This window comes from Doryrhamphus excisus, chromosome 4 (assembly GCF_030265055.1).
Source record: "Doryrhamphus excisus isolate RoL2022-K1 chromosome 4, RoL_Dexc_1.0, whole genome shotgun sequence".
NCBI lineage: Eukaryota > Metazoa > Chordata > Actinopteri > Syngnathiformes > Syngnathidae > Doryrhamphus > Doryrhamphus excisus.
This window is the reverse complement of record NC_080469.1, coordinates 10,384,564-10,407,720: the sequence shown is the minus strand read 5'-3', so window position 1 is coordinate 10,407,720 and position 23,157 is coordinate 10,384,564. Positions and strand designations below refer to the sequence as shown.

The 23,157-nt window shown below is 41.9% G+C and overlaps 3 protein-coding genes across 7 annotated transcripts; 2 read left to right on the top strand and 1 right to left on the bottom strand.

Annotated features, from left to right (window-relative positions):
- Positions 1-176: 176 nt before the first annotated feature.
- dnajb5 (DnaJ heat shock protein family (Hsp40) member B5) lies at positions 177-8,650 on the top strand. 2 transcript variants are annotated; one of them, XM_058071781.1, is made up of 5 exons: positions 177-301; positions 909-992; positions 2,162-2,416; positions 2,990-3,651; positions 6,242-8,650. In XM_058071781.1, the coding sequence occupies exons 3-5, from the start codon at positions 2,206-2,208 to the stop codon at positions 6,473-6,475; spliced, it is 1,107 nt and encodes a 368-aa protein (XP_057927764.1). In that variant the 5' UTR covers positions 177-301; positions 909-992; positions 2,162-2,205; the 3' UTR covers positions 6,476-8,650. The 2 variants fall into 2 exon arrangements, with proteins under 2 accessions (XP_057927764.1, XP_057927763.1); XM_058071780.1 differs by lacking the exon at positions 909-992 and having other exon boundaries at positions 198-301.
- A 2,036-nt stretch (positions 8,651-10,686) lies between these two features.
- Positions 10,687-13,893, top strand: akr1a1a (aldo-keto reductase family 1, member A1a (aldehyde reductase)). 2 transcript variants are annotated; one of them, XM_058071179.1, is made up of 9 exons: positions 10,687-10,757; positions 11,192-11,279; positions 11,410-11,529; positions 11,746-11,897; positions 11,980-12,175; positions 12,241-12,290; positions 12,363-12,512; positions 13,563-13,722; positions 13,784-13,893. In XM_058071179.1, exons 2-9 carry the CDS (start codon positions 11,199-11,201, stop codon positions 13,847-13,849), a joined length of 975 nt encoding a protein of 324 aa, XP_057927162.1. In that variant the 5' UTR covers positions 10,687-10,757; positions 11,192-11,198; the 3' UTR covers positions 13,850-13,893. The 2 variants fall into 2 exon arrangements, with proteins under 2 accessions (XP_057927162.1, XP_057927161.1); XM_058071178.1 differs by lacking the exon at positions 10,687-10,757 and having other exon boundaries at positions 10,784-11,279.
- Positions 13,894-14,221: 328 nt separating this feature from the next.
- Positions 14,222-22,588, bottom strand: vcp (valosin containing protein). 3 transcript variants are annotated; one of them, XM_058071174.1, is made up of 17 exons: positions 22,407-22,588; positions 20,940-21,051; positions 20,688-20,860; positions 20,465-20,607; positions 20,250-20,380; positions 20,046-20,177; positions 19,113-19,215; positions 18,716-18,849; positions 17,632-17,767; positions 16,736-16,848; positions 16,276-16,440; positions 16,078-16,200; positions 15,768-15,980; positions 15,380-15,688; positions 15,132-15,287; positions 14,906-15,060; positions 14,222-14,753 (listed from the first exon to the last, which is right to left on the bottom strand). In XM_058071174.1, the coding sequence occupies exons 1-17, from the start codon at positions 22,421-22,423 to the stop codon at positions 14,648-14,650; spliced, it is 2,421 nt and encodes an 806-aa protein (XP_057927157.1). In that variant the 5' UTR covers positions 22,424-22,588; the 3' UTR covers positions 14,222-14,647. The 3 variants fall into 3 exon arrangements, with proteins under 3 accessions (XP_057927157.1, XP_057927158.1, XP_057927159.1); XM_058071175.1 differs by lacking the exon at positions 22,407-22,588 and adding an exon at positions 21,983-22,145; XM_058071176.1 differs by lacking the exon at positions 22,407-22,588 and adding an exon at positions 21,759-21,777.
- Between the last annotated feature and the right edge of the window lie 569 nt (positions 22,589-23,157).

Genomic DNA, 23,157 nt, shown 5'->3' with positions numbered 1-23,157 from the left:
GCGGTATCTCCACATTAATCACACAAAGTCACAGAGTTATTTTAAACCAAATCACCAGTGTCGTGTGTGTGTGTGTGTGTATGCGTCTTCCACTCCACTTTGGCTAGCTCACGCTTTATTTTCTCTCCTGACGTCACGTGAGACGGAACCGGCGATAGCAGCAGACCGTAGAAGAAGAGAGAGAGGGGGGGGGGGGAGAGAGAGCAAGCGAGAGAGAGAGAGAACCGGGCCGGAGTGGAGGCGAGGAAGCCGGTAATCCGAACCATGGTGATGTGAACAGCCGGAACCTCATCTCTTATCGGTAGGATTTTCTTTATCTTCCCTGTTTTTGTCTTTTAGTCGCTATTTTTGCCACTGTCTGTTTCAGCGTTTCACACCGCATTTGAGGCTTGTTTAGAACAGTGAGCTTTCCAATCGAAAAAAAGGAGGATTCATTTTGTTGCATACCGATATTTATTTTCTAATAATGCCACATTGTAGTCATATTTCATGTTTATGTGTCTGCCATAGTCAGTATGTGATAGCCAAGCAAATCATAGCAGTATGTATATAATCCCTCTTATTTAGACCAGTTATTTATTGTCAGGTTGGGAGAAACCCTTTGACAAGGTAGGTGATGGGGGATTCCTCTGTGAGCTGCCTGACTTCACTACATCAGCATTCACATCCCCATGACAACCCTTTTGTCTGGATAGACCCAAGGAGGAGAGCCCTTGGATGCACTCTCGGTGCTAACTACTGTATATATTTGCCTGATTATCTCAGCACATTCATAAATAATGTGATAGCTAGAAGAAAACTAGTAATGCCATGTCACTTGATGACCTACCTGACCTATCAATTATATGATATGTTGTGATAGGACACAAAACTGATCCCTCCTGCTACGTCTTCTTATTCTCTGGCAGGACAGTTGTGTTAAGAAGCAGAGTTAGGATGCCATCTACTGTATGAAGTCAAACTTAAGGCCCGGGCGCCGGATCGATACCATGGTCTGTATGCTAGGTCATTTTATGTGGTCTCCAAAAGCCTGGGAATAATTCATCTTTTTCCTTTTAAATGTGCATATACCTTTATGTTGACAGAAATTGGACTGCATGCAGATCTTCTAAACCTGACATAATAATCAAATATATGGGCAATTGTGTAATAATATCATCAGTATATTCATATATACAATGTAGTATAAACCATAACTGCGATGTGGCCCTCAATGAAAACAAGTTTGATAACCCTATGGTATGGCTATATGTATTACCACGTTACAATGAGTCGATGTGGCTGCGAGTGACAATCACCATCAAACACTAATCCGATGAGCAACTGACCTACATGTCTGCCACCTTTACAGCAAAAAAAACAATGTTTTTATCGATTTACATCTTTGACATTTCTATATGACCCCAAATTTTGACCTGTTAAAATCTATGATAAATAACAATAATAATAATCGGTGGGGATTTACAAATGTGTTCCAGTTTATTTGTGTGTTTGAGGACGTCAGAATAACTAGTTAGGTCAGCTAGGTCATTGGGTCATCACCTGAGGGCATATTGACAAAATAGTTGGGCTATTATTTGCGCTATGATCAATGTATTTTGCTACTAATTGATTTTGACCGTGTTACCAGTTCAGTTCATTTTCATAAACATAAACTAATCCGTTTTGAATCCACTATGTCAACCGAGTTTGAAGATTGCTGATGGAAAGTTGCAAAATAATTCAATTTAGCAGTGACCTTGACCTTTATGAAAAGCCAGAAAGCTATGAAATTATTTTGACAAATTATTAATAGTGATCAATGTGAATGATCATTGAGTCAAGTAATTATTATTAGGAAAAAATAAGATGGGACAAGCCAACTCTGAATGTTCTGAACTCCTGTCTCCATGGTAATGTTGTACAGAGATGTGTAATACTTCATAGAGGAACTATGTCTTTGTTACCATGAAGTTACCATAGCAAATTACTTAAGAGTGGAACAACAGCGCCTCCGCTGGTTGCAGGTGCATCACCTTTCTTTTCTGATTGGCTGGGAGAAGTCACATGAATCTTGCCATAGTGACATTATTTTGACCAAAGCCTATGATACCAAAATGGTTCCTTGCTCATTAAAGGATCGCTGTTAAAAGTAACAACACTGTATGTACCCTGTCAACAGCCACATCCTGACTTGAAGAAGGGTTAGAGATCGTGTGTGCAGTCATGGGGAAGGACTACTACAAGACCCTGGGCATCCCCAAAGGCTCCAACGAGGAGGAGATTAAGAAGGCCTATCGACGCATGGCGCTGCGCTTCCACCCTGATAAGAACACAGAAGCTAACGCGGAGGAGAAGTTCAAGGAGATCGCAGAGGCCTACGAAGTGCTCAGCGACCCTAAGAAGAGGCTGGTCTATGATCAGCTGGGGGAGGAAGGTATGGAGATAGTTTATGAATGAGATCCAACACAAGACGCAGTCCAGTTCTATGCCACAGTGATGAAACATTATAACAGCATGCAGTATGATCATCACATATCATCAGAACTGAGCCTTTGTCAGGGATTTTGTTGATATTGTTTGGGATCTCGTGAAATTTTGCAGATGTACTTGTGACCAGTTGTTGTAGTTGTTGAAATTCCCTATGAACAAACATCCAAAATGTGAGTGGATGCCATTTGAGGCTCTCAATCAGGAAGCACACAGACATGCAGTATGGCTAAGATAGGGGAGATGTGAATAGAAGCGACTGCTGGAGTTTGCATCTGTGGGTGTTTTGTGTCAAGTTTGGTGTCTGTATGTGTGTGTGTGTGTGGTTTTGGATGGAGTTTCCTGATATCTGATGATTTTTCCCCACCTACGTTATGTTTAAAAGATCAGTGATCCTGTGGAATTTTTGTGCTGCCAATTTGTGCTGTGCTACTTTGTACACGTCTTGGCCATTTTGGACAAGATCCTGCATCTTGACCTCATAGTGATGTGGGAATCACAGTCTAGTTCTTATTTGCAGGTTTAAAGACAGGAGGCAGCAGTTCTTCAGGTGTTCCTGGTACCTCAACACACCACTACACCTTCCATGGAGACCCCCACGCCACCTTTGCCTCCTTCTTCGGGGGCTCCAACCCCTTCGACATGTTTTTTGGCGCAAACCGCAGCCACGGTCGCGGTAACGGCTTCTCTTTCCACAATGACCACAGTAATGACACAGAGCAGGACGTGGACATGGAGGACGATGAGGCCTTTCCTCATTTTGGGAGGCATTTCGCCTTTTCCGGAGGGTTGAACAACGGATTCCCAGCGGAAGGCCGCAGAAGGAGGGGTGGACCCTCAGAGCGCCAGGGGGCAGCTCGAAAGCAACAGGACCCCCCTGTGGTTCATGAGTTGATGATTTCGCTGGAAGAGATCTTCCACGGCTGCACCAAACGCATGAAGATCACCCGCCGCAGGCTGAATTCAGATGGAAGGAGCATGAGAACCGAGGACAAGATACTCAATATTGTGATCAAGAAGGGCTGGAAGGAGGGGACCAAGATCACCTTCCCAAAGGAAGGAGACCAAACCCCTGAGAATATCCCTGCTGACATTGCATTTGTGCTGAAAGACAAGGGACATGCCCACTTCAAGAGAGACGGTTCCAATATTATTTACAACTGCAAGATTAGTCTCAAAGAGGTACGTCACTCGTGCATGACTCTGGTTTCCTCCCACATTCCAAAAACATGCATGTTAAATTAATTGGTGACTCCAAATAAGCTTGAATGATTGTTTGGCTGGCGACCAGTCGAGTGTGTACACCACCTCTCGCCCAAAGACAGCTGGGATAGGCTCCAGCATACCTGTGACCCGAGTGAGGATAAGCATGATGGAAAATAGATGGATGGATGTTACCAAAGTAAAAAAAAGTGCAAATTTGTGTTTCATACCTTCAGAGAGGTATTGATTTAACATTCTGTTTATTATTGTAGTTTGCATCATATGGATCATGTACTGTAAATAAGCTAATACTAGAAATAGCATCCACAGCAATGAAGAATATGCAGGCGTAAGAAATGTTGTGGCCAGTGAGCGCACCGTTACATCCTTTTTTTTTCACTCAGCCTTGGGGCATTCTGTCACAGTAGTGCGGTATATGTGGTGTCCTTGTGTGACTGGCTCGCAGTCGCCGTGCTCCTCTTGTTCTGTCTGCTTTGTAAATAGAAGCAGGCGGCCCCATTGGAGGCTGCGCGTGGTGGATCTAAACACGCATGGAGGCAGCCTCTGCAAGTGTATTCTAGCAGTCAAAGATAGGCTGGTGTATGACGGTTGTCTGCTATTACAGTGACTGGCACATTTAATTAGACGCCGCCCACAAGGTCGACAAGTGCTGCACGAATCAGACTTCATAGTCTTTGAACTACACAATGTTAATATCTCTAATAGCTCCCACTTACTGGTCTGCACTGGATAAGTGGCAGATGTTCTTGAAAATGTTGTTGTTTGGACTGAACTCAAACACATTTCTGACTCACTTCGTGGACTGGGAAAAGAATAGGAACATAAAGTATTTGAGTGTGTCTGGCCACATAAAATACTTCATAAAACCTGCATAAAGATTAGGATTATACTGAACACCCACCACAACCAAAGACTTTAGACTTAAGAGTGATGCAGCTCAAGTAGGGAATATTATGGAAGTGGGTCAGATCCAGTTCAATATCCAAAGCAAACAGGAGCTATTGTTCCATCCCTGAAGATGTGATGCTAAATACTGGAATGTGTACAACACACAGTTACCATATTACAGGGCACTGGCATGAAATAAAACGTACCGCTTAGAGCAGACCAAAAAGCCACTCTCAGTGGGTCGCAAGTCTATGCCTTGGCGGGTAACTTTGTGAAGACATCGAGTGGGCCCATCTGACACACAGCTGGAGATACCTGCTTGAGAAGAATGCGCTATAAAGTGTTTGACAGTGTTTCACCACTGCAGCTCACATTAGGTTGCAAATAGTCAATTTAAAAAAAGATATTTGAGAAGTTTGAGTGGAAATAATTCTCCAATTTGGCTCGCCGCTTTGGCCGGTTCCACAGCCAAACCAGTTGAGAACCACGGGCTTACAGCAGGTAATCATCATGATGATTATGATTATGATTATGATCATTAGGTACCCTAACTGCCACTGACAAATTTGATAAACACTCCATATGGTGTTACGGACATTGTCAGTCTCATTAGATTGGGCAGGTGTACCTAATGAAGTGTCCAGCATCATTATGTACCACCAGACATGTTCCGCCTTCACTGCGACAGGAGTTGGAAGCAATTTGAGAGATTAGAGTGAGTGAAACACACTGATTTACAATTTCCATGCTCTGTCTTGTGATTGACAAGGACAGACTGGGACTGTCCTGTCTCCATGGGAACATATCGGGGTCACAAATGTTGGCTCACAATCTCAAGTATCATTGTAAGAAGTCAAAGTGTGAGGCAACCAGGTTTTCAAATGAAGAGGATGAGCCTGTAGTACACGTCACAGACTAAAAGTAGTGCAGCGTTGTGAGCAAGACGTCATGGCTTGAAAAGCCAGTCAGTACTACAAGGGGGGGGGGGGGGGGGGGCAGCTGCTCTGCTTACCAGACTCAAAACCCAATCACCCTCCCCTTGGTGAACAAGTCTGACCCTGTTGGTTAAAATTTCTCTCAGACGAGACAAGAAAATCCCCCAAAGAGTGTCACAACATAGCGTGTGTGTGTAATGACATTGAGTGGCTTAACTTGGAATTGAGCAGGTGTCAGTCCAGACATCACTGTTACATCACATGTAACAAAAACTCCTCTTCTGCCATGACTCTTATAGTTTATTTTCAGGTATAGAGCAATCCCAAAACTGCAAATGTTCAGTATTTAGCACATTTACTACACTGTATTTGGTACGTCTACTCCAATGTACTTTAAGTTTGATTATTCTTAGAATATTTTGACTTTATGTGTGTGTGTATGATAAGCCCTCCGTCTATTTACGAGCTCAACCCATTCCCCTCTCTCTTCATTAGCTCTGGCGATGAGAACTCTGCTAAAATTAGTCATGTGCCCTCCCCTCTCCTACACACACACATTGACACCAAAAAGTTTTCCACTACAGGTCATGTTTTTCTAGCTCCGTGCATGGAGTCACAGAGTTATACACACACTATCTTGGCACTTTGACTCATTATTTGACTTCATGGAAAGATGATATCATCCATAAACTCACTCATTTGTTGCACGTTCCTTTTCTCCACAGGCATTGTGTGGTTGCACACTGAGCATCCCCACGTTGGAAAAGCACATCATCTCCCTGCCATGCCATGACATCATCAAACCCGGAACGATGAAGCGAATTAGAGGTGAAGGCCTTCCTTTCCCAAAGAACCCTTCACAGCGTGGGGACCTCATCGTGGAGTTTTCAGTCCGTTTTCCCGACAGGATCCCGCCTCAGTCCAGAGAAATTATCAGACTCCACCTGCCTCCATCATAAGAAGAATCAGAGAAAAAGATGGTGACTGAAACATCCTCTAAATTGTGAAGAAGACCCTCATGAGTCGCGTTAGTGCACTCAGCATTTAACAAGTACTCTGGTGGGAGTACATCCGCACAACGTATTGAAAATCCTGCCTTTACAAAGACAATAATGCTTGATCAGTTATTTCATTTTATGAGTAAGCTGTAGAGAGGGAAGTACGGGCGTCCCTGCTTAGGCTGCTGCCCCCGCCACCAGACCTCAGATAAGCGGAAGAACATGGATGAATTTTATGAGTGTACTACATTTTATTGACATGTTATTTTAATATGTTGGCTGAAAAATATGTATCGACCAAATGTCCTCAAATAGTGACCTCCACTTAGTAATAATAGAGGCAATGCCTCAATTAATTGCCAATTGCGGGGCCAAAAACGCCTCATCTCAAATAAATGCTCATTTTTTACCCTCAAGAAATAAAATAACAGGTGGTTCTATTTAAATTAACTCTTATTTAACTATTTCTATGTGTATTAAGTAACCATTTATACAATACAGTTGAATTAAGTATTGGGAAATAATAACAATATGCTGTACCATTATAATTTATACAAGTATTTATTACAGTACATGTGTATGCATTTTATTATATTTAGAGTTTTTGTTATTTAAATTAAGTACAACATTATGCTCTTGTGTAAATCAAACAAAGGCCTCCTAAATGCCGTACCTCTAAAAATAATGCCTGGCAGTAAATGGCAGCAGCCCATTATGCGAGGGAATATGATATAGGAGAAAATACTGGATTTGGAATAGTTGTTTTTTAGGTGACTTTTATTAGATTTTTGTCTTTTACCCCAAATCTTGTCTTTTAATGATTGTGTCAGCAGTTTTCCATGCCCCCAACTGTGCGTCTGTGTCTCGTTCTACACAAACATTTCCCAACAGCACCTTCTACCTGGACTATACCAGCATCCTCAATGTGTCCAGCACACAGACCACACTTTCTTTCAGTTTAGTGCGGTGTTGTACTGCAGTACTTTTGTCTGTTTGTCACTTATCGGTTTGCTGTGTGCTGCAGTGCCACATCACTCTTTAAGATGATGAAATGCTCTTTCCAAATGACAATCACTCTCAAACACAATGATAAGCTCAGAATCTGCACAGAAAATCGGTGCTGTCTTGTTTGGAAGTCGTCAGGCTCCACACCACCACACAGCCAGGCTTGCTATGTATGTGCCTTAACCCGGTGTCATACCACACACACACACACACACACACACAGGTAACACTGTAACACACAAGCAGCCATGTTAAATGCACACCAGATAAGCAGCCATCATATTGTACTGTATTCCAATAAAACCTTTCAGCATCTTGCTACCCAGGATAAGTTGGACATCCCAGAAGAATTGAAGCAGGATTTAAAGATGTAGTAAAATGAACAATCCACACTTGTAGTTCCTCTGGGGAAAGCCATGTTATTTTCTTCTGCTTTCTTTCGCATCGTTTGAAGGCCATGTCTTGGTGCTACTGTGAACAGTGCCATTTATACATATTTAAAATGTGCTTCTGCCATATGTAACATGTGTACATTGTTACTTGAAATTTGTTTTTGAAAGTAGAAGCCCTTGTAGGATTTGGAACTGTGCGTCTGCTGTCAGGGAGCGATGTTAAGCCTCCTTGACTCTTTCTACTGTACTCTTGTAAACAACAAAAGATCACACTCATTAGACATAACATTAGGTACACCCGCAGAGTCTAACGAGACATGTTTGACAAATTCTGCCTGAAAGCTTTACATTAAGTTGTGCGGGTGTGCCTAATGAAGTGTATACCATGTACAATCAATAGTAATAAACGGGGGTGTCATGAGACACTCAGTTCATAAGATGAGACTTTAACATTATGTGAACTCTCTTGCTGCCTGTTTGGAGGCAGGGGGAGGGGGGCAATATATTGAATTATGTATTTATTAGTGTTCATTTCAATTTATTGTGTGATAATTTATGACCAAAAGCCCTTTTTTTCAGAACTAGAAATATTGTCACGTTTTAATCTCATGAGACCTTGTGACACCCCCAGTAGTACCAGTAAATACATGCGGGATAGTGAGTGTGTGTGTGATCCTAACACACACTGCTGGACTCACCGCTTGTGTGCCAATATTCAATGTTTTCAAATGCCAACAAATAAACCAAATGTTTCAACCTGGTGTTTTCTGTACAGTTATTTGCAGTAATACTAACAGAGTATACTTTTATGAGTATGACTATCACATCATATTGATTTTTTTTTCATATTGAAAAGTGTACACAAAAAAGACTACGGTATTGATGCGAATATTTTAAATGAGAAAGTCAACTTATGGGGGGTCCGAAATGCAGTCTGAGGTTTTCTTCCTCTCACTTGACCTTAAATAAGGCAAAGACATATTTAAATGTAATGGTGATCAATGAAGCATAGTCATTTATGTTGCAATAACACTTATTGACTAATATACACAACATCATTTTGTCTTTTTTTGCCTTTGATCTTGTCTCTTAAAATGTTTTTCGTCTTATATTCTGATTATTGATGCCTGTCAACTCTCCCATTTTCCCCAGGAACTTTTTCTTTATTGTGTCCTTCTTTCCATTCACCTTCCAGCTTAAATAGTTTCTTGTAAATTTCTGGAATTTTACCTTCCATTACTGCAGGTGAACACGATGACGCTATCTATTATCTTTGTTTATGGTGTACCATGAACAGCAACAAGTAAGAATATCTCAATTCAATACTAATATCATGAGCTCCGAGACAGCAACAACCTTCCTCACTACCAGTGGCCATTGCTCTGAGACTGCAAGGGAAGCTCAGCTTCCCCTAAAATGTCCACCAAAAAGGCGGTGAAATATGTGTGTACATTTCATTGACTATATATGGACGAGAATACCTTCATCTTTTGTTCACAAATAGCTTACTTATGATTTACGTCTTCTTTCTTGTTCATTCCCATTGCTTTCCTTCTCACTATTTTTTGGTCTACTGATTTCAATGAGGAAGCATATAGTAGGTTGTGCCACTGCAAGAAACTGGACTGTCATTGGATAAATGCTGGGTTTTGTCCCGCCCATCGGACTATCAGCGTCTCCGGAGGTTTGCAGTGGGCTGGCCCGGACATTTGCCTGCTGCATGATGATTGGATGATCTATCTGAGCGGAATCCCTTTTTGATTTACATTAAAATGAGCGAATCAGCGATGTTCAAGTATAAACCTCATAGGAGAAGTTTTTCATTCCATTGTTCTGAACTATTCCCAAATCCCTGAGCTCAAACAGAAAACACAAAATTGACAGATAATTCCACTCATTCAGAAGACAATTATTCAGCTTCAAGGATTATATACACTCTCTGTGTAACGCTAGAACAGCTTACAACTGATCTTTAATTGAACAAAACAAAAATAACCACAATATCCTCTTCAGCACTATAGCTAGGGCTAGACCATGATGTTGAACAATATTTGCTTTCAGGTCATTTGACAGTTGCTTTGAGGCTAGCTAGTTGCTACTCTTCAGAGAAGATGCAACTAGCAAGCTTAAATACCTTTTCTCATGATTGGCTTCACTTGTGTATGAAGGTCAACACATTTAGGGAACACATTTATGGCAACACACACAAACATGAGTCTTGGTTATGTCTTAAGTCAGTGGTTCTCCACTGGTGGGTCAGGACGCAAAAGTGGGTAATGGAGACGTTTTCCGTGGGTCTCAGGTCGTTGCCTGGAAAATAATAATAATAATAATGTCATGACTCAATGTCTGTGAACGAGGTGCATGCCATGTTTCTAGACGACTGTCAAGCTTGAGCAGCAATGGAAGGTCATACTGTATTAACGCTGCAGCTCACATATCAGATATACAGTATGAGACTTTTGAGTTTAAAAATTCTTGCAATTTGGGTCACCATTTTTGTCACTGAGCGGTGCTGGTGATTTAAATGGCTTATTTTTTCTGATTATTGGAGTGTAAAAGTGACTATAGGGGTGTTATATCTTGTCTAAAGGGCCCCTGTGCAAGTGGACAGTACCATCATAAACCAATTAATCTGCACCAAAACTTTTCCTGGAAACAGCAATTTTAACTAATAAACAAACTCAGTGACTGTAGGAACGCTACAGATATTTTGGAAGCTTGTGAGCTGCTGTGCTGAGTCCAGTGGAGTTTGGACATCGGCATTGGTTACACATAAACAAACGATTGAGACTTTGACCTTGGATAGGTCGTCACTCTCTTGCTACCAAAAACAGAAGATCCAGGTAGGAAATTGCATGTTTTTCTTATCTTTCAGACAAAGCAGATGGCCTGTGCTAAGTCCACTTCAATCATGGAGGACATGAGCTGCTGTTAACAGAGTGAAGATAGTGGACGAGATGAGCTAGAGTACACGCCACACTGTGACTAAAGCTCCATCGCTGCATCAGCTATTTCTGGCAAGCAGACAGCAGAGTTCACTGAGGGTTTACATCTCCAATTATGTCCAGTTTATACCGTATACGTATCTCCTGAAAAAAAAAACATATTTTGTGAGGTTGAATGGGGTTCAACAGTCGCTGTCTCATCCAGCAGTGGTTAGTGGGCTGAGAAGTGGACGCTAATCAGTAACTATCAGGACTGGAGTCATGATGACGAGGGTGACTGGCCCGTTGAGTTCACCTCACAATGTTCCACTTTAAGTGTCAACTGCACACAGGGGGGACATGAGCGCCTTTGTCACTCTCACCACGGGACAGAGGATGCCCATGGTGGGCCTCGGGACTTGGAAGAGTGCATCAGGACAGGTAAAGGCGTGTGTATTATTGTGGTTGAGGAGGTTTCATAGAACATTATTCCCTAAGGCAGCTATTCTTTTATTATTTTGTGACAACTACTAGTCATTTGTGTCAAGGTGTAATTCTGTGTGTATTCCAGGTGAAAGAGGCGGTGCTGGCAGCATTAGACTGTGGCTATACACACATCGACTGTGCAGCAGCATATGGCAATGAACAGGAGGTGGGGGAGGCCCTGGCCCTCAGAGTTGGTCCTGGCAAGGTGATTGCTATGTAGTCAGAGATATTTTTGGAAGTCAAACACATCTGGCAGTAGATTTCTTCCAGTCAATCAGATGAAAGATAATGACAAATGTAGAATGAAGTAAGATTTTACTGACATGCATTAATAAAGTGAAAGAAGTCTTGCAATGTACTGCAATAATGTCAGCCTAACATGGACTCATTCAACCAATCTCATGTATCCTTGTCCTTCCAGGTGTTGCGTCGTGACCAAGTGTTTTTGACATCCAAACTGTGGAACACCAAGCATGACCCCTCAGATGTTGCGGAAGCGTGCAAGACCAGCCTGGACCACCTGGGTGTCTCCTATTTAGATCTGTATCTGATGCACTGGCCTATGGCCTTTCAGTGAGGGATTTTGACGTAAACTGGATTGTATAGAAATAAGTGTCACATGACATTGACATGATTTTTTTTTTCATTGTTTCAGGCCAGGGAAGGAGCTGATGCCTCGACGAGAAGATGGGAGTGTGTGTTACTCTGACACACACTACAAAGACACATGGGCGGCCATGGAGAACCTGGTAGACCATGGTCTGGTCAAGGCCATCGGCCTGTCCAACTTTAATGCCAGACAGACTGATGACATTATCAGCATGGCCCGACACAAACCTGTGGTCAACCAGGTAAAATTAATTAGTAGTATTCAGACAAGAACATTTCACACCGATTGTGTATGTTATTGCTGCAGGTGGAGTGTCATCCATACTTGTCTCAAGTGGATCTTCTAGCTCACTGCAAGTCAGTAACAAAATTGGATTGCTTTTCTTAAATGCTGGAAGCCAAGCCTGTCTGCTCATGAATGCACATCAGGTCAGTGGCAGTGTGCCTGACAGCCTACAGTCCTCTGGGCAGTGGGGATCGACCCTGGGCGACCGCAGAGGAACCTTCTCTGCTGCAGGACCAGCGACTGGGAGAAATAGCCAAGAGGTACCATAAAACACCTGCACAGGTCATACTCAGGTAAGATTTCAATATTAAAGCAGTTGGTAAAGTTGACAGTGGTGGAATTGGTAGAATCTTCAAATGTCATTAAATGTTATTTACAGTAAAGTAAACCATAGGTGTCCAATTAGCAGCCTGCTCCTTGTATTTTAGTGCCCTGCAGTATATTCTAAAAATAAAACTTAAAATTTGTGTGCACTAGGCCTGTGACAAATGTATTCATCACGCAATAAATGAACTAAATTTGGGCGGATCCATGTCTGTTGCCTTTGTCTCTCGCCTCCAAACAGGCAGGAAGAGCATTCTCGCTGTAGGGTTTTTGGTTTCAGCACCTTGGTGTGTTTGTTTCATAGAACAGCATGAACGGAGTGAGCCCTTTTGTTAGTCATAAGGGGTAAACGGCAAAGCAAGTTTAGTGGGTTAGCGAGCTGTGTTGAGTGTAAAGCTGGACTTGCGGGTTCAGCGAAGGTATACCCTCGGTTTTGAAGCAACTGTATCACCATGGTAACTCATGCTAAACTCATAACCTGGTCCCAACCAGCTGTAAATGTACCACTGTAACTAATTTGCATATGGTGTCCACATTTATTTTCAAACTACAAGGTTCCCAAGGGGACACTGAGGGAAAAAAAAAATATTCCCTGATATTATCCATCTATAAGTGAGAGCTTTTCATACTAGGGACTACACAAGACGTGGTGACAAGCACCAGGAATAAAACGCAATATGAATCGTAGTCCTTGTGTGAGTGCTCCCCTGCACACTTCCTTTTAGTGGTTACAATGAGGTGCAAGAAAACATAGTTCTAAAATATTCAAAAAGGCAGTTTGACAATTGGCAACACTTTATGCAATCACATTGGTGCACAAAGTTGTGCAATGTTGAGGTTTGATAAATGAAAAGACCAGTAGGGTATAGTTAGTATAAATCAACATTTGGCGGTGACACACAAGAGTACAGACGAGTGCCGTAGAAATGTGTCTCGCGTCACCACCATTGGTTACTTCACTTCAGACGTGCATATGAACGCACTTATTTTCACCGTTCTAAACTTGTGGCTGTATGCAGATGGCATATTCAGAGGGGTGTGGTGTGCATCCCCAAAAGTGTGACCCCCTCCAGGATCCAGCAGAACCTACAGGTGTTTAACTTTTCTCTGTCGGAACACGACATGAAGCTCATTGACACCTTCAACTGCAGCCAGCGCTTCATTGTGCCAACTGTGGAGGTGAACCATGAACCACGCATGTTGACATTTACAGACAGCTCATCATTTGCTATTTCTACAGATGGATGGCAATAGAGTTTGGAGAGATGCTGCACACCCTCTTTTCCCATTCCATGACCCTTACTGAATGTTCTTCTGGATTAGAACATGAATAAACCTGAAACTATTTAACCAATTTTTTTCCATGGTTTACACAAGATACAACTAATCCAGATACTTGTGCTGTCAATTGTGGCTTGCCCAGCAAGAATAATATAAATCACTGCCACATCAATTTTCTAGTGAGCTGGAGTCTATCCCAGCCGTCTAAGGGTGAAAGGTGGGGTACAAAAGTTAGGGCCAGTACAGATTTTTAGACAACTGCATTAGGAGCTGCACAACTGTTGGCTAAACAGTGCCACTATGTGGTTAGCACCGACATTACATGCAGCACTGGATTGCACCACACCTTTGGGCAAACATGAAATGCAGTCACTGCAGTGATTTGAACCAAGCACTATTACCACTTTGTGAGATTTTATTTTCAACAACATAACCTTGACAAATTTGTAATACATTATATGCTACTGTTTTATTTAAAAAAAAAAAAAGAATTTAGCAATGTTTTTTTCCTCCACTTGTCAGGTTCTAGCGTCGAATCCCGCCACTAAAATGTATCCATCATATACTGAAAACGAGACCACTCAACCCCTCACCCCCCCACTGGAAAAGCTTGGTTACTCACCTTCCATTTGCAAATATCCCCTTGTCCCCTCCCACCACAAAGCGAGGGCAAACCAAGTGGCTACATGCTGTCTCCGAGGGAAATCATAGAAAAAAAACCAGGAACACAAGAAAGAAGCACAAAGTCCTAAAAAGGTGGAATCTGGTGAAAATTTGTACAGGTGTCATTCCTGTGCCGACCACTGAGGGGCAGTGTGTAGGTTTATCCATAAAGGTCGTCATCATTATCTTCATTGAAAACAGGACCAGTGCCACCTCCTCCTGAACCGTGGCTTGGACCGCTGCCCCCTGTTGTACTGGTGGGGAACCTGACAAAGAGGAGGCCAGAACCAACATGATTTAACATTTGGAAAGGATTATGTGGCTGTGTATTTTTGGTCAACATAATCTGTGCTTGAGTCATAATCTCCACTGCACTACTCAAATGTAGCAGATGCAGAAACTGTGAAAAAACATTTACCTGAAGCTGCCGAAGCCACGACTCTGCTGGAGCGTCTGTGCAAACATTTCATATTTGCGGATGTCGTTGTCACTGACAGAGCGACGGGCAAATCGCATTGCCTCTTCAAAGTGGTCCTTCCTAATTTCAGGCACAGGATCATCCTCTTCCACCTCCTACAAAGAGCTAATATGTTAGAAACACAGAAGATGACAGAGGCATAAAGGAGGAGGGGGGACAAGCTGACCATAGCTGAGGGGTTGGTCTGTCTCTCCCTCTCTCTGCGGATCTCGTTCTCAATGCTCTCCCTGATGGCCAGTTTACACGCCCGCTGGCAGATCTCTGTGAGGTCGGCTCCAGAGAAGCCATTGGTCATCTTTGCCAAGAAGTCAAGGTCCACATCCTGGGTTTACATGAATAAAAATATGCACACATTGGATGTTCATTCTTGTGGCAGATCAATCCATGCTGGCATGTTAATAGAGTGACCGTTACCTTGCTGATGGGACTCTTGCGCAGGTTGGCTTTCAGGATGCTCATTCGGCTCTTCTCATCAGGCAGGGGGATGTAAATAAGCTGGTCCAGACGGCCGGGTCTCAGAATGGCGGGGTCGATGATGTCTGGCCTGTTTGTGGCGCCAATAATGAAGACGTTCTTCTTGCTGGACATGCCGTCCATTTCGGTCAGGATCTGGTTGATGACTCTGTCGGCTGCGCCACCACCGTCTCCCACATTGCCACCACGGGCTTTAGCTATGGAGTCCAGCTCGTCAAAGAAGAGGACACATGGGGCTGCTTGACGAGCCTGGAACAGAGCAGTTGTCAGAACAAACAAGTACACTTGGCTTCTCAACAGTGAGAAATCATCACGCCTGAGAACCAACCTTGTCAAAAATCTCTCTGACGTTCGCCTCAGACTCTCCAAACCACATGGTGAGCAGCTCGGGTCCCTTAATAGAGATGAAATTTGCCTGGCACTCATTGGCGATGGCTTTGGCCAGCAGAGTCTTACCACAACCAGGGGGCCCGTAGAAGAGCACACCCTTGGATGGGGTCATGCCAAACTTGAGGAATTTGTCTGGGTGCTCCACTGGGTACTGCATTTAAGAGGATGCATGAAAGACAAAGACCACATTTAAAGCTTTCAGTTCGTAATCACATGTAGTTCACTTGTAGCGGACGCTTGATTCATACCTGCACCAACTCCTGCAGCTCCCTTTTGACATCTTCCAAACCACCAATATCCTCCCATGTGATGTTGGGAACCTCAACAACGGTCTCTCTGAGGGCTGATGGATTGCTCTGACTCAGAGCCCACTGCACAACAGCGTTTACTTACAAAAGGTCAAGAAAAGGGACTTTGGAAGAACATCTTACACCCAAGATTTTTACCTTGAAGTCATCCATTGTGACAGCCAGAGAATTCATAACTTCAGCATCAATAGTCTCATCCTCCAGATCAATCAGGTCCATCTTCTTCCTGATGGCCTGCAGGGCTGCCTCAGAGCATAGAGCAGCCAGATCTGCACCCACATGGCCATGGGTCTCATTGGCAACCTGCCATGGAATATGAAGGTCTCATAACTACACACATTCATATGAACTGTCACATTTCTGACTGCAGACATGTACAATAATTAATGCTAATATATAATGGTCCGTACATAATAGCTATTTGCCTTACAATCATAATTCAATGCACAATATGACATGTGGGATACTGTAAATGGTGCTCACCTGAGTAAAAGTCAAAAATGAAGATTCCATGTATTATGTACAACAATTAACAACTATATCACTCTTGTTTTGGGAATCTATTTATAGAGCCAAAAAAAAGAAAAAAGTGACAGACCTGCTCCAAGTCAACGTCATCTGCCAGCTTCATGTTTTTGGTGTGAATTTGGAGAATCTCCAGTCTGCCAGTGGCATCGGGAATGCCAATGTCCACTTCTCGATCAAAGCGGCCTGAGGGAGTGCAAACACTCTTTTTAGTTACACTGAATGACGTCATGACAGGCAGTTATATATGGGATTGTTACACACACTAAACCCCTAATTAATGCTGAAGCGATACCATTAGTGTCAAAATATGTGAACAATCTGGTTGGTTTTGTTCCATGGCATCACAGACCATCATTGAACAGAGTAACAACATAATTAGCACCTATGCATTTTAAACATGGTAAACAAACACTTAACCGGACTGTATCGTATAGCCAGGAAGGTCTCAACTGGTTTGTATGTGGGACATACCATTATCCTTCTGTGACAAGTGGCAACACAAACTACAGAAAATTTTCAACTACAACTTCTTATAATATATAATCTTATAATTAAAAGGGATTGTTTGCAAGGATTACATAACTTACTCGGCACATGACCCATGACCCACTGAAAACATACTTTTGGGTCACAACCCACAAGCTGAGAATCACTGGCATAGCCATTCTGTATCCAACTTTGAACCAATTTCCAACAAGTTAGACAAAACATGTCACAAGGTGTGCTCAGAAAGCTTAAAAATAACTCATTAAAAAATATTGAGGCTGGCAAAATTATTGGGTTGATTTTAATTTGTGATGCATTTATTTATTTATTATGGTGACTTTTTCTTCACATGATCACACGAGATCCTGTGACACCCCTGATATCAAGCAATTCAATACTCTCAAAATTGCAAACCAAACTAAAATCAGCAACATTGTTTTTGTTTGGATTAGGACATCTACTTCTGTCAGTGTCATTTACCAAATCGCCTCAGAGCTGGATCTATGCTGTTGGGTCTGTTGGTAGCCGCCATTACGATGACATGAGCTCTCTGTTTCAGGCCATCCATCAGAGTCAGCAGCTGGGAGACAATGCGCCTCTCCACCTCTCCATGAGTCTATTTAAAAAAACAAAACAAAAAAAAAAAACATTGTTGCAGCACAACTCGCATTGTGGAATCTGACCAGGATTACTAACTAATACAGTATACATATGTAAAGCCCTATTATTTTCGCCTTCACGGACAAAGGAATCACGTTTCAGAATTGGTCAATAAAAAGGGAATCAACTGTTACACATAGAATCTTGCGGAAAGTACTATGTGAATGAAATGTCATTGTGAGAACAGGGAATGTTCGAATGGAGAAGTATTTCCCCGGCGGGCCACTCAATCATGGCAAACACTACTAAACATGTCAAAATGGCAGTGAAAAACCTTGGAAACTCCTCTTACGAAGCATGAATAGAAGGTAGCAGGATTAGCTTAGTTTAGCAGTGCGCACTAGCGCAGTTGTGTGTATGTCCACAACTCCGTCTGGATGAGTATTTTATTGCTGCATTTTACCGCTTTAAATGTAAGGCCCATTTCACAATGGCCGCTGACAATGTGCAGGCTGTACGTGGGGAAAAAAAGACAAGAGGCACGTTTATTCTTGCACCCAGTAACTAAAATAACTTACATTAATAACGCAGTTAGAATTACATCTGTGACCACAACTTCCTTAATCACAAGCATGGTGGGCATTACAGTTTGAAGATTTTGTAGCAATGCGTGCAGAGGCATCCCAAGTTAACCAAGCCACATCCATTTCTGGACAAAATGGGCCGAAGTTCTGCATTAGTAAATGTACGGTATTTGCAATTAATTAATGGACATTTTATTCCCTAACCTAAATAGCACACACTCTGAAGGGGTAAAATAAAAAAGGAAAAGGTTTATAAAAAAAAAAGGGGGGGGGGGGGGTATTTTATGGAATTTATCAAAAACAGGTTTCAATACGTCCTACATATACGAGACTTAAGTTCTGAAATGTGTGTTTACAGTTATGCATCCATTACCACTCACCTTCTCTCTCTTAGGAGCAATGGCATCCAGCTCATCAATGAAGATGATGGCAGGAGCATTTTTCTCTGCTTCCTCAAATGCCTTCCTCAAGTTACTCTCACTCTCTCCGGCCAGCTTGCTCATTATTTCAGGGCCTTTCAAAAAAAAAAAAATTAACAAAAAAAAACAGTTTCACTTAGGAAACAGTGTGGGATGGGATACACACATTTTATTTAAAAAAAAAGATTATTACTTAGAAATAACACCTAAGTGTTGAAATCAACCAAAAAAAAACAACAACTATTAAAACTCGTCTAGCCAGTTCTAATGACAATACTACATTCATACATGATGATGCACCAAGCAAGGAACCCTTCATGAAAAAGAGCACGTGTGCACACACAGCTAATTCTCCTACCATTAATCAGGAAGAAGAAAGCTCCAGTTTCATTGGCCACAGCCCTTGCAATCAAGGTCTTTCCGGTTCCAGGGGGTCCATACAGAAGGATTCCACGTGGGGGCTACAAATAAAATAATTTTAAAATATAATTCAGTATAGCGCAATAGATTGCAGTGCCCAATGTTCACATATATTCTCATCTTATGTATAGTCAACACTACATATCCATCAAACCAATGCAAATGCTCTTTTTCGCCCCACTACTAGTTGATCTCTTCATTTTTTCAACTAAATAAAAATGATAATTGAGCTGATCAGTCTAATTTTAGTAAAAAAAAATGACCAAAAAAAGTCCAAATCAGGTGAATGTTTCACCATTACTGGTAATGTGATCTGTTTCAGACGTGCCTATGTTGACACAGAACATGTCCAAAAAGGAGTCAAAAAAAGAGTTATGTTGATGTAAAACATTAATATGAACTTTGTAGAAACAATTTATTTTCTTGTCTATTGCTAAAAGCTGACATAAACAAATAGACTTGCATCTTAAAACAGTTGTTCCTGTAAGCATTATGAAGTACACAATGTTAAAACAAATGTACATGTACAACATATAGTAATGAGCTCTCAAAATCTGCTTTTATATAAACACACGTGTGACAATTTGTCTCCATTAAAATCTGTCATGAAAATTTCACATATAATGGTGGAAATACAATTGAAGACCTTTTAATTAAAAAAATAACTATAATAATAATAATTTTGTATGCTCGTTGTGCAAGTAAGTTTCTACAAGTGAGGCTGTATTAGATCTAGAACCAAAAAGGTGTATGTTCCCATTATTCTTCCTGTATTATCAGGAATGACTAATTGCCACCCCCGGTACCAACCTACAATGCTAATGCATCATCATCATCGCAAAGAAAGATGTACAGCTGTGTAAATCCATACCTTGACACCTATGGCCTTAAAGAGTGCAGGGTGCCTCAGAGGCAGCTCCACCATCTCTTTGATTTGAGCCAACTGCTTCCTCACGCCACCAATGTCATCATAACCAACCTCATTCAGAGATTCCTCTTCATCCTGCATGTTCAGTGTTCAAAGTTTGAATTTTCAATGTCATTCCATGCACATATTGACAAGCCTGCTACCCACCTCTCTCCTGATTGGCTCTCCCTCACAGTGAATAACAGTGTCAGGAGCAACAATGCAGTAGGGAGAAGGATCAGTCTCCACCACTTTGAATTCCACAGCACGCATGCCCCCCCTGACCAGGAAAATATCACCTTCACAAAGTAAAATAAGCTCATGTTTAAACTCATACATTGAGTGAAACAGTTTTGGGTAATGAGGCCCTTGCATCCACTAACCTTTGCGGATTGGCCTGTAAGCCTCGAGGAAGTATGGCTTGAGATAGACCTCAAACAAGTTTCCAGTGATTCCCTCTACTGTGTCATCTATTGGAAGGACATGGATCCTCTTGCCATACTTCACATCAGGACAGGGCTGAATGCTGGGTCAAAGCATTTTGGACACTTAAATTCTTTATCCGTGTTTGGGGCAAAGCCAAGACAACTGTGCACTCCCTCCTACCTGATGACATCACCGAGTCGGACCCTCAGGTTGTTGCGGACCACCCTGTTCATACGAACCTTCTCATCAGAGCATGTGTCGTCAGAAAGCACGATGCACACAGTCTCACGTCTTTTCTTGCCCTTCATTAGCACTGTGTCTCCACGGAAGAGTTGCAGCTCATCCATCTTGGTCTGGGAACATTGTGATAGAACTTTTGGCCTCCGCTTGAATGCTACTATTGAAAATCACTAACTTTTGAAATGTAGGTACCTGAGAGAGTGAGACCACACTGTTGTCCTCATTGATGGATTCATCCACAATCAGTCTGTTGGGCCTGTTCTTCTGTTTCAGAATAGCAGTGGCTAAGTCATCATTCTTTGATCTAGATGGAGAGAAAGAGGGCATGTAATGCGTTTACACCTTCAACAACATATTAACTTTCTTAGTGAAGTTTAGTTAAATCTCAAAACAGCTGGGTCATGAGATGACATCACTGCTTACTCACCTCAAACCTAAACAATGTATATTAAAGGTTTGTTTTTTTCAGTTGTGTGTATACTCTATGGTAGGTATATTTAGAATAGTCTGAGAATAGCCTATATTTTAAATTACTTTACAAATAGCTTGAGACCACAGATACCATGTATTTTTAACCCAGCATATTTAAAGTAAATATACACGTATGTATTGTGTCTTCACATACCAAACATATTTGATGGTGATTTTAAAAAAAATACCGAATGAGCAAAATTGCCCTTCATCATATTGTAGCCAACATAACAGTCAATTGTTTAGCATTAAAGTTAAGCCACGATGGTCGTATTAGTCGTAATATAGTCCACATTTATTGTGCGGAAATAATGATTAACATATACTCGGCTATTTGTTGCGGGAAGGATTTTGCACGGTGATCAGAACCAATTTCCATGTCGTTAGTAGGCTAATGTTAGCATTTAAGCTAAGTGACTGGACAGCCAGCAAGCCCAGATGACACAGCAAAAGAATCAAGGGAACTAACTTTGTTAGCTCTCTATATGCCCACATAAAGATATGTTTGGATGTAATAGCCCATTGTAGCATAGTCCACACCTGCTTTCATCAATTGGCGTGTTTTCATCGGGCGAAACAATATTTAACCACTGGCGTTATTGGCAAGTTAACTGGGTTCAATCTTAGCATAAAAGCTATTCAGGTTAGCCTAGCTAGCTTTGCGGCAGTTTGCAGTGGTGTGACGCTAGGTAGCTTAGTAGCTAGCGTCGTTGTACTACATAGCGGTGGTTATGCCAAGTTGTTGTAACGTTAATATCACTCACATTCCATTCCCTCGACAACTCTGGGCAAATTGTGTTTGGGTGGCTGTAAATGCCACCTCTCTGTGACGGTGGATGGCGTTGGCCTTGATGGCTCTGCTCTGCTAATACTAGCACTCGCCGACAGCAATGACTGCGCTTTGTCAAGCCGTTGTCAGACGACCAGTTAACACACAAGCCATTAACCGATTAGCGACAGCAGTGCGAATAACACCAATCTGACAACTTTTAACAAGTGTTGGGGATAACACACTGTCGGTAGCTTTTCAATGACGTTCGCTATCAAGTAACTGACCCCGTTAGCTTTCTTGCTAAATTGCTAGCAGCCGGGCTAGGCTGCTAACTTTATTAAACTTCTGTTTTGAGGACACAATGACATAATATTTCCATAACCGTTGCGTTAGAAAAAGACAATGTATTTACTTACTCTCCTCCCGATGCCATGGTTGTCCACCTGGGTCACAATTAATAAATAAAGAAAATCTAGCTAAATTTGCAATGCTTCACTGGCTTTCGTATCCCTACTTCGACAAACAACACACGAATGTACAGGGGTTTCCGTGGTTTTCTGTACTGGTGTAGCAAAGCTGGATGTATCTGTTACCCTGATTGGTTGGTGGTCTTTGCCAAATTCGTCGACCAATGACAAACAAGAAAGAAGACGTCAGGGTGTATATCGACTCTCTTTAACCAATTGCAAATGTGTAGGCTGCAGTGACGTTCCGCCTCCTTTTCGCGTATTGGCCATTCAAGTCTGTCAGTAGAAATAAAGTAAACCAATCAGTGTGTACCGCGTTAAAGAATTGATGAACATTTAAACCCACTTCACTGTTTTTCAAGTTCAGCAATATTTTTTTTGCTAGAGATAAACGAAACGCTACACCTCTCAGCGTGTCAGTTGCACAGCCGTCATGTTTTGAGACGTTAACAGGACGCGTGCGCTTTGATTCTTGTGTGGTTGGAGGAAAACGTCATTGTAAGAAGAACCATCTGGCGATTTGTTGCAAAACTTCAGCAAATAACAAACTTTCAAGAAACACATTTTGCTGGTACAATTGTGTAATTGCGGAGAGGAAAAAAATAATCTAACGGCCATTCATTAATACACGTGTTATTTAATTCTTCTGTTCGTTATTAATCGCACATTCACAAATTCAACAAATATAGCCCTATAGTTG

Coding starts and splice junctions, on each gene's coding strand:
- dnajb5 (XM_058071781.1), top strand. CDS start 2,206: ATGGGGAAGGACTACTACAAGACCCTGGGCATCCCCAAAGGCTCCAAC. Junction 2,417..2,989: donor TGATCAGCTGGGGGAGGAAG/GTATGGAGATAG, acceptor TCTTATTTGCAG/GTTTAAAGACAGGAGGCAGC. Junction 3,652..6,241: donor GCAAGATTAGTCTCAAAGAG/GTACGTCACTCG, acceptor TTTTCTCCACAG/GCATTGTGTGGTTGCACACT.
- akr1a1a (XM_058071179.1), top strand. CDS start 11,199: ATGAGCGCCTTTGTCACTCTCACCACGGGACAGAGGATGCCCATGGTG. Junction 11,530..11,745: donor TCAGAGTTGGTCCTGGCAAG/GTGATTGCTATG, acceptor TTGTCCTTCCAG/GTGTTGCGTCGTGACCAAGT. Junction 13,723..13,783: donor TCATTGTGCCAACTGTGGAG/GTGAACCATGAA, acceptor CTATTTCTACAG/ATGGATGGCAATAGAGTTTG.
- vcp (XM_058071174.1), bottom strand. Junction 20,608..20,687: donor CGACTCGGTGATGTCATCAG/GTAGGAGGGAGT, acceptor GCTTTGACCCAG/CATTCAGCCCTGTCCTGATG. Junction 14,754..14,905: donor CGTGGCTTCGGCAGCTTCAG/GTAAATGTTTTT, acceptor CCTCTTTGTCAG/GTTCCCCACCAGTACAACAG.